General features: G+C 37.8%; 1 protein-coding gene across 4 annotated transcripts in view; it reads right to left on the bottom strand.

Moving 5' to 3' along the window:
- The window catches only part of RBM41 (RNA binding motif protein 41), a 75,601-nt gene that overhangs the window by 61,219 nt on the left and 457 nt on the right, over positions 1-13,925 (bottom strand). For 2 of the 4 annotated variants that reach the window (XM_027533333.1, XM_027533332.1), the window contains exons 2-5: positions 10,952-11,068; positions 10,198-10,390; positions 9,522-9,726; positions 7,590-7,661 (exon numbers count right to left, since the gene is read on the bottom strand). In XM_027533333.1, the coding sequence (XP_027389134.1) occupies positions 7,590-7,661; positions 9,522-9,726; positions 10,198-10,390; positions 10,952-11,068 (587 nt within the window). Of the gene's footprint in view, positions 1-7,589; positions 7,662-9,521; positions 9,727-10,197; positions 10,391-10,951; positions 11,069-13,611; positions 13,730-13,925 lie in introns of those variants that run through there. The other 2 variants (XM_027533335.1, XM_027533334.1) reach the window with 2 other exon arrangements.

Raw genomic sequence — 13,925 nt, 5'->3', positions numbered from 1 at the left:
TGTGTGACCCCATAGATGGCAGCCCACCAAGCTCTGCTGTCCTGGGATTCTCCAGGCAAGAACACTGGAGTGGGTTGCCATTTCCTTCTCCAATGCATGAAAGGGAAAAGTGAAAGTGAAGTCGCTCAGTCGTGTCCAAATCCTAGCAACCCCATGGACTGCAGCCTACCAGGCTCCTCCATCCATGGGATTTTCCAGGCAAGAGTACTGGAGTGGGGTGCCATTGCCTTCTCCAACATATCTGTTAAGGGGTTAATATCCAAAACGTATAGGAAATACCTACAACTCAATGGCATAAAAATAAAACCTGATTAAAAAAAGGACAAAGTATTTGAATAGACATTTCTCCACAGCAGATATACAAATGGCCAACATTTGTACAGGTAACATGAAAAGGTGCTCACCATCACTAATCATCAGGGAAATGCAAATCAAAGTCACAATGAGATACATGTGCATGTGTAAGTGTATGCCAAGGAAAGTGAGGCCCTCAGAAGTCCCTAATCTCTCACTTCTAACTGATCTTGAGGCTCAGCATAAGCGGGAAGTGAAGTCTAAGACAGAGTTGCAAACTGCTTCCCTGAACACTGAAAGAGTAACCTAACACACTCACACAGAGCCCCTTGATAAAGGCTCATATACTTTTTGATTTAAGACATTTAAGAAAAACTCTCCAATCATTAGTGGCTTACTATGCTAACTGGAGAAGGCAATGGCACCCCACTCCAGTACTCTTGCCTAGAAAATCCCATGGACGGAGGAGCCTGGAAGGCTGCCATCCATGGGGTCACTGAGGGTCGGACACGACTGAGCGACTTCACTTTCACTTTTCACTTTCATGCATTGGAGAAGTAAATGGCAATCCACTCCAGTGTTCTTGCCTGGAGAATCCCAGGGAAGGGGGAGCCTGGTGGGCTGCCGTTTATGGGGTTGCACAAAGTTGGACACGACTGAAGTGACTTAGCAGCAGCATGCTAAGTGGATAGAGACTTCAGTGACTTTACATGACAAAGAATTAAATTTGACAGAATTGGTCCAGGAACATCACTAAACAAACAAATAGCAACCAACAAACCCTGGGTGGGGAGGGGTTGATTGACTTTTCAGAGTTGTTACATAATATTATTTTAAATGTCTAATCTTCAACAATAAAATTATAAGACTGTAAGGGACTGAATATTTGTGCCCCCACCCCCGAATTCATATGTTGAATCCCCACCCTTCAATATGATAGTAATAGGAAGTGGGGATGCTTGAGTAGTAATTAGGATTGGATAAGGTCCTAAGAGTGGAGCCCTCATGTATGGGATCAATGCCCTTATAGTCATCAGAGAGCCTGCTTCTTCTCTCTGCTATCTACCAGGTGAGGATCCAGTAAGAATTCAGCAGTCTGAAACCCATAAGAGGGTTCTTATTGGAACTAGACCATGCTGGAACCCTGATCCTAGATTTCCAGCCTCCAGAACTGTGAGAAATACATCTCTGTTGATTATAAGTCACCCAGTTTGGTACTTTGTTATAACAGCCTCAGATGACAAAGGCATTGGAAAAAAAAAAAAAACAACCCCCCACCTTAAAACCGAGAAAGTATGATCCATACACAGAAAAAAGAAACAGTTGATAGAAACTCTCCTGAGGAGTCACATTGGGCTTCTCAGAAAAAAAAAAACAAAAAAAAAACAACTTTAAATCGTTATTATAAGTTATTCAAACAAAGGAAACCACGTATAAAGAACTAAAGAATGTTTCAGAATATCTTACCAAATAGAGAATAAAAATAAAAGATAGAAATTATAATAAAGAATCAAATAGAAATTTTCAAGCAGTATAATAACTGAGATGAAAAATACACTAGAGGGGCTCAACAGGAGATGTGAATTGACAGCAGAATCATCAAACCTGAAGATATGTCAACTACATAATCTGAGGAAGCTCACTAAAGTTTAGGAGCAGAAAGAAAAAAGAGTAAAGAAGAAGACAATGCAGTCTTGGGAACCTATGGGAGACAAGCAAGCATACCAACACATGCATAATGGACTCTCAGAAGAAGAAGAAACAAAAAGAATATTTGAAGAGTTAATGGTCAAAAGCTTCCCCAAATTGATGAAAAACACTAATCCATACATCATGGAACTTCAACAGACTACAAGAAGGATGAATTCGAAGATACCTATGTGAAGTCTGTCCAAAGAGACACTTAAACAAGTAGTCAAACTGTCAAAAGTAGAAGATGAAGAACAGATCTTGAAAGCAGTAAGAAGAGGCTCACCATGGACAAGGGGTCCTGAGATTAATAGTTGACGTCTCAATAGAAATTAGAAGGGGCCAAAAGGCAGTTGAGATGATACATTTGATCTGCTAAAAGAAGAAGACTGCCAACCAAAAATTCAATGTCCAGGAAAAAACTATAATGTAAAACTAAAGGAGAAATTAAAACATCCCAAGATAAACAGAGTTTACTACAAGATGATCTGCCCTGTAAGAAAAACTACACGGAGTCTTTTAGACTGAAATAAATGGGCACTAAATAGTAACTCAGATTTACCCAAAGAAAGGACACCAGCAAAGTTGACTACATAGGTAAACATTAAAGACAGTATAAACGTTTTTATCCCTGTGCTCTTTTTTTTGTTGTTGTCCATCTGACTTAAAAGATAAAAGATAACCGCATAAAGCAATAATTAGAAAACTCTGTTGGTAGGCTTAAAATTTAGAAAGATGTCATTTGTATGACAATAATAGTACAAAGGAGGAAGGACAGAACACAGGTAAATAAGAATGCAGTTTTTGAACATTATTGAAATTAAGTTGGCACTAATACAAACAAAATTATTCAAGCTCAGGTGTTAATTATAATCCCCAGGGCAAATTACTAAAAGAGTAACAAAAATAGTAAAAGAAGCAACAAGTTAATTAAGATGACACACTGTAAAAGCTGATTTAACATTAAGGAATAAATGGAGTAATAGAGTAACAAAAAGATACAGACATATCAAAAATAAATAGCAAAATGGCAGATGTAGAACCTACCTTATCAACAGACTCCACTTAAATGCATTAAATATAAATTAACACTCTACATAATTGGAAGCAGGGATTTAAGAAAAACATGCTCTAAATAACTATTTGCTGTCTATAAGAGACACTTTGGTTTTTTAAAAAGTTGAAAGTAAAAGGACAGAAAAAGATACTCTATGCAAAAAAGAAAGTAAAGCAGAGTACAAGAAATTTGAGTCTTTTTTCCTTGGTAATTCTAGCTAAAGGACTGTGAATTCTATTGCCTTTTCCATTGAGCCAACTTTTGGTTTTCTTGATTTTCTCTATTTTTTATTCATTTTTCATTTATTTTTGCTCTAATCTTTCTTTCTTTCCTTAAGTTAGATATGGGTTTATTTGCCTTCTTTTTGTAGCTTTTTTCATTAAACTTCAATTTTTTTAGAGCTTCACAGCAAAATTGAGGGGAAGTTACAGAGATTTCCCACCTATTCCCCAGACCCCACACATGCTTAGTCTCCCTCATTACCTCCCACCAGAGTGGGACATTTGTTACAACTGATGAGCCTACACTGACACATCATAATTACTCCAAGTCTATAGTTTACCATTTACTCTTGGTATCATATATCCAAAGGGTTTGGACAATTTTTTGTAGTTTCTTGAGGTGGAAGTTTTGGTTATAAATTTGAGGTTTTTCCTCTTTATTAATATTGGCATTTACAGCTTTAAAAAGCCCCTTGAGTACCTCTTCTACTGCATTCCTGAAGTTTTTGTATATTTTGTTTTCATTCATCTCAAAGTACTTTCTAATGTCCCTTGCAGCTTCTTTTTGATCCTTGGTTATTTGGTAGAGTGTTAAATAATTTCCACATATTTGTAAATTTCCTCTGTCCATCTATTATTGATTTCTAATTTCATTTCACTGTAAACAGAAGTGGTGAGAGTGGACATCCTTGTCTTATTCTTGGTATTGGAAGGACAATTTCAATCTTTTCACCATTAACTATGATGTTAATTATTAAGACAAATAATGGCCAATAGATTTCTGACAAAAATGCAAAGACAAGTAAATGGAGAAAGAACACTCTTTTCAACAATTAGTACTGGATAATCAGATATTCATAAGCAAAAAAGTGAACCTTAACATAAACCTCACACCTTATATAAACATTAAGTCAAAGTGGATCATAGACTTAAATGTAAGATATACAATTATAAAACTGTTAGAAGAAAATAAAGGAATAAACCTTTTTCATAAAATCTAGTGTTTTTAGACATAATAAAGCACAATACATTAAAGAAAAAATGGATAAACTGGACTGTATCAAAATTTAAAATATTTGCTCTGAAGCAAAAAATTTGCATACAGAAAACTACAAAATTTTGCTAAAAGACATAAACAAATACAAAGACATTCTGTGTTCATGGATTGAAGATTTAGCATTGTTGTCAGTACCACCCAAAGTGATATACAAATTCAAAGCAATACTATCAAAATCTCAATGATGTTTTTTGCAGAAATAGAAAAATCTGGGAATTCTCTGGCAGTGCAGTGGTTAAAGACTCGGTGCTTTCCCTGCTGTGGGCCTGGGTTTGATCCCTGGTAAGGGAACTGCTGCTGCTAAGTCGCTTCAATAGTGTCCGACTCTGTGCGACCCCATAGATGGCAGCCCACCAGGCTCCCCCGTCCCTGGGATTCTCCAGGCAGGAACACTGGAGTGGGTTGCCATTTCCTTCTCCAATGCATGAAAGTGAAAAGTGAAAGTGAAGTCGCTCAATCGTGTCCGACTCTTCGCGACCCCAGGGACTGCAGCCCACCAGGCTCCTCCGTCCATGGGATCTTCCAGGCAAGAGTACTGGAGTGGGGTGCCATTGCCTTCTCCAGGTAAGGGAACTAAGATCCCACAAACCATGTGGCATGGCAGAAAAAAAGGAAATAAAAAAATCTATCCTAAAATTCATATGGAATCTCAAGGGACTCAAACAATGAAAACAATTTTGAAAAAGAAGAGCAAAGTTGGAGGTCTCATACTTTCTGATTTCAAAGTTTACAACAAATCTATAGTAGTTTAAAAAGTGTGGTACTAACATAAAGACAGACATGTATATCAATGGAATAGAATGGAGAGTCTGGAAATATACTCTTTCATTTACACTCAAATGATTTTCAGAGAGTGTGCCAAGACCATTCAATGAGGAAAGACAGTCATTTCAACAAGTAGTACTGGAAAAGCTGGATATCAAACATGCAAAAAATGAAGTTGGACCCCTTATATATGAAGTTAACTCAAAATGGATCAAAGACCTAAACATAAGAGCCAAAACTATAAAACTTTTTGAAGATAACATAGGAAAAACAGTTTATGACATCAGACTTGGCAAGATTTACTGGATATAACAACAAAAGCACAGGGAACAAAAAAATAGACAAACTGGACTTTATCAAAAATAAAAACTTTTGTGCATCAAAGGATACTATTGACAGAATAAGAAGGCAACCATAGAATAGGAGAAAATATTTGCAAATCACATATCTGAAAAGGGAGTAATATCCAGAATACATAAAGAACTCCTGCAACTTAACAACAAACAACCCATTTAAAAACGGGCAAAAGACATCCTTGTACATTGCTGGTATGAATTTAAAACAGTATAGTCTCTATGGCAAACAGTATGGTGGTTTCTCAAAAGATTAAACATAGAATTACCATATAATCCAGAAATTCCACTTAACATATTCAAAAGAATGAAAGCAGGGACCGGAACAGACTGTTGTACATCCAGATTCATAGCAGCATTATTCACAATAGCGAAAAGACAGACATTACATAAGTGTCCATTGACAGATGAAGAGATTAACAAAATGTACTAGATACATACAATAAAATATTATTTAGCCTTAAAAAGGGAGGAAATCCTGATACATGCTACAATATGGATGCTAAGTGAAATAAGCCAGACACAAAAAGACAAAAACTATGATTCTGTTTACATGAGGTACCTAGAATATTCAAATTCATAGAGAGAGAGAGCAGAATGGTGGTTGGTAGAAGGTAAGGCAAGGGGAGAATGGGGAGTTAGTGTTTAATGGGTACAGAGTTTCAGTTTGGGAAGATGAACAAGTTCTGGAGATGGATGGCGATGATGGCTGCAGAACAATGTGAATATACTTAATGCCACAGAACTGTACACTTAAAAAATAGTTAGAATGGTCAATTTTATGTTAGGTATATTTTACCACAATAAAAGAAAGTTTGCTCTGCAGAAGACACTGTTAAGAGAATGAAAAGACAAGCTGCACACTGGGATAAAATATTGTAAATCATATATCCAACAGAGAATTGTGTTTGACTGTATAAAGAACTCTCAAAAGTCAACAGGAAAAAATAAACAACTAAATGAAAAACAGCAAAAGATTTGAACAGACACTTCAGCAAATAGGATATAAAGATGGCACATAAGCATATGAAAAGATGTTTTATATCATTAGCCATTAAGGAAATGCAAATTAAAACTACAATGAGATACCACTTCACAGCTATTAGAATAACTAAAATAAATACCAACAATACCAAATGCTGACAAAGATGTAGAGCAATTGGAACTCTCATACATTGCTGGTGAAAATGTAAAATGATTCAGCCACTCTTGAAAATGGTTTGGCAGTTTCTTATAAAGTTAAACAAACACTTACCATATGACCCAGTAATCCCACTCCTAGATATTTACCTTAGAGAAATAAAAATTTCATGTTCACACAAAAGCCTGTACAAGAATATTCATATCAGTATTATTCATAATCACCATAACCTGGAAACAGCCCAAATGCACTTGATGGGTGAGTGGATAGACAAACTTTGGAACATTCATACAATGGAATGCTACTCAGCAAAAATGAACTACTGATACACACAACTTGGATGAATCTCAAAAGCACTACACTGCATGAAAGAAGTCACTCTCAAAAGATTACATTTTGTATGATTCTATTTGTATGACATTCTCTAAAACACAAAATCACAGTGATGGAGAATAGATCAGTGATTGATTGCCAGAGATTACGAGTGGAATTGGGAGTGACTTCAATGGATAGTATGAAGGAGTTTGAGGGTGATGGAGCTGTTCTCTATCCTGATTGTGGTGGTGATTACATGAATCTATGTGATTAACATGATTTACAATTCACAGAATTGTACACACACCTCCCCCCCAAATAAACAGGCAATTTTATTGTAAGTTCATTTCAAAAATAAAGTAAAATATTAGCTACTATATCATCATCAATAGTTATACTTTACTGATTAAAAATATTCAGGATTATGAAATAGGATCAAAAAGACATTAAGGTCATTTTATGTCTGGTACAATAACTTAAAAGGTATAGAGAAAAAAATCAACAACACTAAATGTTAAAGCTTTAAACTTCTAACTCCTCTTTAATATTCTGTATCAGGATTATATGCTCCCTGTGGATCATGTCCTACAAACATTGTCATATACTGAATATGAAATTAAATAAGAACTCAACTTAGAAGTCTGGGACCCTAGGTTACATTCCTAAATCTAACACTGTAAGAAAACTCTCGACTTGCCTTTTGTGCCTAATTTTATCTTCCTCTTCATTGAGGTCATGTACTTGTCTGCACTTGTCTTTTTGTGGTATGCTGTGAAGGTGTAAAGCAAGGAGTTTCAAAGATAGGAAACAGAACAGATTCATACACTACCCACCCACCCCAAATACCATGTACTGCTTTAAGTGATTTACATGTATTACCTCTCTTAATCCTAACAACCCTACAATACAGCTACTATTAATATTCTCTTGAAGGAAATCAAGCACAGTATGGTAACTTGCCCCACATCTTTAGATAGTAAGTGGGGGAGCCAGGATGTTCCCAGCAGTCTGTCTCCACAGCCCATGTTCTTGATCAGCAAGCTATAGTGTCTCTCCACAAAAGCTGTTTCTTCATTCCTTCCTTCACCACTGCTCTTCCATGTCTATGGTCTCTCTCTCTAACAAACCACTCATTCTATTGACTTTATTGTCTAAGCATAGAGGAGTCCTGATTCTATGGATCTAGTTCTGCCCTCTCCCTGGAGTTTCACTGCTACATTTCCATCAGCCTCCTCAATATCTGCACTGGATGATCCTGCAGTCTCAAAAATTTAACATGTTTAAAATCAAACTCATCATCTTTCCTCAAAATTTTCCCATAAAGGCTTTCTTAATTTTGCCAACTGTTAAGTCACACAGCCTTGAAACACCTGGGATATCTTTGACACAGGATCTCCACTAACCTTCATTCTCAGTCAACAAGTTTTACCAATTGTTCTTTTGTAATGTCTCTTATAACCATACCTACTTCTCTTTCCAATTTCTTTGTCATCATCCTAGTGCAGCTCTTCCTGAAGAAATGACCGTGATTACTCCTAAATTGTTTTCCCTGCTTCCAGTTCTCCCGCTCATGTATTTGATTTACTGGCCACCAGATTCATCAAGTTCAGACACTGCTTTTATTATGTTACTCCTGGTTCAAAGACCTTAACTATACCCAAGATGACTAACTGAATAACTAACTCCATGTAGATCTATACTACTTGCCAAATAAAGTTCAAAAATTTTAGCTATCTTTTTAACTTTGTCTCTCACAATACCTCCAAACATGACTTAGTTCATGACATCTGCTACAAGTGAAATGCCCCTCCCTCTCCTTCCTGAAGACTTGGTAGTATTAAAAGAACATTTAAATCTTATCTCCTCTGAGAGGCCATCTTTAGTCACATCAATGCACAGTGACCTTTCCCTTCTCTGAACTCCTACAGCACTTAACAACTGTATCTAGCCTTGTTACTAAATGCTGTGCACTTCTCTCTCCAACTAGATTCCAACTGGCACAAAGTCAAGAAGTCATTTCTTAAACTTCTGCATACCTTCCATAGCGCCTAGCAAAACTTCTCTGTTAAATCCACTCTTTCTGGCTAAGACACACATTTATCTGTATATTTTGTGCTAATTTATAGTTCCACCTCAGGACCCTTCACAATCTAGCCTCACCTACCTTTTCCAGTGTCATCTTCTGCCAGTCCTCACCATATCCTACACGTCCTGCCACAATGAACTTTTCACTGTTCCCTAGACACACCAGGTTCTTTCACAATCTTGTTCCTACTCACCTACTATCCATAAACACCCTCTTCCCACTATTTACTGACAAATGCCTGTTGATCCATCAAGACTTGGTACAAGTACAAATATAAACTCCTGACTCCCCCAACTAGACTTAGATGCTCTATGTCTTAGGTCCCCTCAGCATCATTTACATCTCTACAATAGCAATTTCCAGGGTGTACTGCAACTAACTAGGTACGTATTTGTCTTTCTCGTGGGACTATATATACATTCCTCAAGAGTAGCAATAGTTCATTTTTCCCCCACTCCCTCCACTAACTCTTCATAGTTAAGGCCCTGATGTTAAATCTTTCTGCCAGTGAAAGCGTATATCAAGTCAGTGGTGATCACATACCTTGGTAATAAAGAGCCTTGAGGAAAGAGTGACGATCAGCTCCCTGAAATAAAGAATTTTCTATTTCCATTTCTCGCCGGGTCAGCTGTTTGCTCTTTGCAAATCTCTGTGGCAGGCAAAGGATGCGCTGACGCTCTGAGATCCTTTCCTCAATATCTTGAAGACGGTTCTGTATTGCTTCAGGGGTTGCCCTAAGTCTCGCTCTCTGAAATTGGAGAAATGAGACGGCCTGAGATGGTGTATATCACAGAGGACACACCCTGAAAGTGACAATCTGATGCCTTAAACAAGAATGAAAATGATCAGGGTGCCAAAATGGTCATTTATAGATATGTCAGCTAGGAAGTCAAGGAGCAGGAATTCCCTGGTGGTCCAGTGGTTAGGATTCTGTGCTTTTACTACTGAGGGTACAGGTTCAATCCCTGGTTGTGGAACTAAGATCCCATAAGCCACATGGTACAGCCAAAAATAAATAAAATTAAAAAAATAAAATCCTATTTGTTAAAAAAAAAAAAGTCAAGGAGCAGCATCTCTTTTACCAAGGTCCTTACCTTAAAAACCAAAGAAGATTTAGATACAAGCTCAGTGTTTTGAGAACTCAAAATGAGAATGTTCTCAGTATCAAATGAAGAAATTGTCCTTTTTATTCTCCAGAAAAAAAAATTGCCCCACTCACCTTTTCACCTGAAACATGGCTCTTCCAAATCAAGATTTCTGTTTCATTAAGCCCCAGTTCCCTGAGAGAAGCAGTCTCCTGGTCCTTCTCATGCAGTGTCTGGAACTGGGACAAAGTCATAGTCCCAGCTGCTTCCTTCCCAAAGGGCTTATACATAGTACCAGGAGCAAAGCTCTCTTTCTTAGATACACATCTGCAAAACAAGCAGGAAGAGAGTAAGAACATCTTCAAGTTACCACAATGCACAGAAATGGGGCTTGCCATTAGAAGGCACAATGAAACTCAGGGGCAATTTCTCTCCTACATCCTATTTCTAGGTTAAAGCACTACTACAATGATATGGAATTCCACCAGTAGTCCGCGACTAACAAATGACTGAATCAAATATTTATTTACTGAGCACTTACTATGCATCAGACACTGTGCCAGGTACTGAGGATTTAACAGTAAAAAAGACAACAGTTTCTGCTTTGTGCAAGGAACTGTAGAAGAGAGGCAAGTAAGCAGGCAATAACACTACTGGATTATAAGTACTATGAATGTTAAAGGAAGACACAGGAATGGTACTCAGCCCAGACAGAGTAGGATATGGAAGGCTTCCTAGAAGAGACACAGAAGTAAAACCCTGACTAATCAGTAGAAATCTGTCAAGGAAAGGGGGGGTGAGAGAGCAGTCTTCCACCCAGACTTGAAGAGCTATCTGTCACCTGGAGCTGAGGGTCTATGATACTCTTTTTGCAAAATCAATACCTACTCCTCAATGGAGACAGAGGTATCCAGTTGATGCTGAAGGAGGCTTTTCAGCTGCCTCTCCCCTTCTGTTTCCAGCTCCTCCAGGACATGCTCATCACTCTTGACACAGCTATTTACCCTGGAATAGATACAAGGATATATACAGAAAGTAGAAGTGACACTGAATCTCAAAATATATTCTTTAGCTATATTATCTACCATTAGTGATCCCATTTGTTCAAAGATACTTCTCTATTTGTTGCCCTTTATCACTCATTCCACAAACATTAACTAAGTACCTGTTTATACACAATGAATGCACTCTGCTGGGTACTGATGGAGTCAAAGATACACAAGACACAGTCCCTCTCATTAAGAAGCCTGCAATTTATTTAGGGAAAAGTAATAGATATGGATGTGTTGTATACAGGTGCCTGGGGTGAGGGCAGAGCAGGAAGGAGGGAGGGAGGGAGAATGAAAAGCACAGGGAGAGACTGACAGAGAGAGGAGAGAGAAAGAAAGAAGAGAAGAACGATATAAAGAGAAAGAAAGAAGAGAAGAACGATATAAAGAAGCATATGCCAAATCAGTAGGAGTTCACAGAAGAAATAACTGGGAGGCAAGGTAGTAAATGAAGACTTTGGAAAGGTAATTCTTACACTGGCATTTGAAGGACTCTGTGTGATGAAGGAAAGAACAGGGAGAGAGAGCATGAAGAGACAGAAGTATGTTCTGGGGGATAATAAGAAATTTAATTTATCTGGCATTCATGTATGGCAACCTTGGGAGATCATGTTGGAGGGATAGTTAGACTGTGAATGGCCTTAAATACACCAACTAAGAGGTCTCAAACTTAATGGACAGGTATTAGAAGGCAATTTATTAGGCAGTTAAGTGACATGGTACAAGCGATGGTTTAGGAAAACGAATGTGGTTATAATAAGCCTTATGAATTAGTAAGAACAAAACCAGAAGAACTAGTTAGGAAACTATATAATTTATCAAACATGAGGTGATGAAAGTTCAAAGTGGAGTGCTAATAGTGACAATAGAAAGGAAGGCTTAAATGAGAAAGGCCTTTTGAACATAGGGGTAAGGAAGAAATGAAAAATAACCCCAAATTTCAAGCTGTGTAACTGAGCGATGGGACCAATGAACTAAAGAGGAAGTTCCAAATGGAGTAAATGGTTTGGGAAAGGGAAGTCATTCTTCTTTTAGCCATGTTGAGTCAACTAACTATTACAATTGAAATACCAGCATGAAGTATCAGGAATGCTTCAAAGACATACTGAGCCTGAGGTGACAGAAGGTGATATTGGCTAGAAGGAAAGTGAGAGAGAGAAGAAGTGTTGTATAGATGAGAGTCTGAGGCTGCGCATGGAAATCTTGAGTCATCTGTATTGTCAGGATCTGGAGCTGTGAGAGAGGAGATCTCCAAAAGATAGAGTATAGAAGCAAAGGTGAAGGGGATCATAACATTTTATAGCTTAAGCACTACTGTGTGGATATCTAGGTAATGCTAAATAACGAAAAACTCTGAGCATAAAGAAATAGCAGGACCATTTAAGTGTGCAAGAACAGATTTTAAAAGAAAAAAGCAAAGTGAGTTAACTCGATGAGGAAAATAAATACTAAATACATTTCTTAGCCCTTTACTATTGGGTTTATGATGAGACCTAGAAGATGTATCAGAGAAGGCAATGGCACCCCACTCCAGTACTCTTGCCTGGAAGATCCCATGGATGGAGGAGCCTGGTAGGCTGCAGTCCATGGGGTCGCTAAGAGTCAGACAGGACTGAGCGACTTCACTTTCACTTTTCCCTTTCATGCATTGGAGAAGGAAATGGCAACCCACTCCAGTGTTCTTGCCTGGAGAATCTCAGGGAGGGGGGAGCCTGGTGAGCTGCCATCTATGGGGTCGCACAGAGTTGGACACGACTGAAGTGACTTAGCAGCAACAGAAGATATATCTCTCATAGTTATAAAGAAAATTCCCACACTCTAGAAAGACTTATAACAACTTTAAGATCCATAGGCCCAGGGTTTTAAAAAATTCCTTTCAAGTATCTTAATATTTCCTTATTATTTAGAATTCTGAAAGTTCTTGCTAAATTTGAAGTTGCTTTGAAATGAATAAATCATAGCTAAATACATCAGCACACATAAATTTCAAAAAGAAATGTACAGTGAAAATAGTGCCAGAAAAATTCATACAATATGTGTCTATATAGAGCTGAAAATGGAATAACACTAGCGACATTTTGTTTAGATATAAATTCATATGTGGCAAAACTATTTAAAAAGAAAAAAAGCAAAGAACTGATTAAGGCAAAATACTGGATAGTGATCCTCTCAGGGAGGGAAGAGAAACACTCAGGAGCACACAAGCAGACTTCTGATACTGGTAATGTTCTATTGTAGTGAGGACGACTCTATTATTATTTTTTAACCTGTATATATTCATAATTTTGCATGTATGAGAGATATTATAAACAAAATTTTAAAGGCATTTTGAAGCAGGGAAAATCAGAAACTACTTTTTTAAGATGCAGAAACTAACGGTGCAGGACAGCATCATACCTGTAAGAATTTAAATGCACCGCCTTATTCCAGTGATTATTCTACTTGCAGAATGAATACAAAACTAATTTGATAAGGAGTCTTAAAAAAGGTTTCGTGTACCGTCAGTACTCGATTGCCAGCGCAGGCTTCCAACAAAGATCAGCCACGTTAAAGCTGCCATTTCCTGCAGAACCGGTAGGGGGAACTGCTCGCAGCGGTGCCTTTCTTTTCTTACAATAGATGGATACGGGTTTGTTACTTTGCTTCCAAATTTGTAGAAACAAAGTATCACTTGCTTACTTTCAGGTCTGAAAGTACTAAACAGTCTCTGAGCCCGAAAAAATCCGCTATAAACACAAACACTGCACATAAACGCGCCCACCTTGAGCCCATTTCTGAGGAGGGAGAGGAGGTCGGGCGGGACAGGAAGGATC

Source organism: Bos indicus x Bos taurus, chromosome X (genome assembly GCF_003369695.1).
Source record: "Bos indicus x Bos taurus breed Angus x Brahman F1 hybrid chromosome X, Bos_hybrid_MaternalHap_v2.0, whole genome shotgun sequence".
Lineage (NCBI taxonomy): Eukaryota > Metazoa > Chordata > Mammalia > Artiodactyla > Bovidae > Bos > Bos indicus x Bos taurus.
This window is presented reverse-complemented; position numbering and strand designations above follow the sequence as displayed.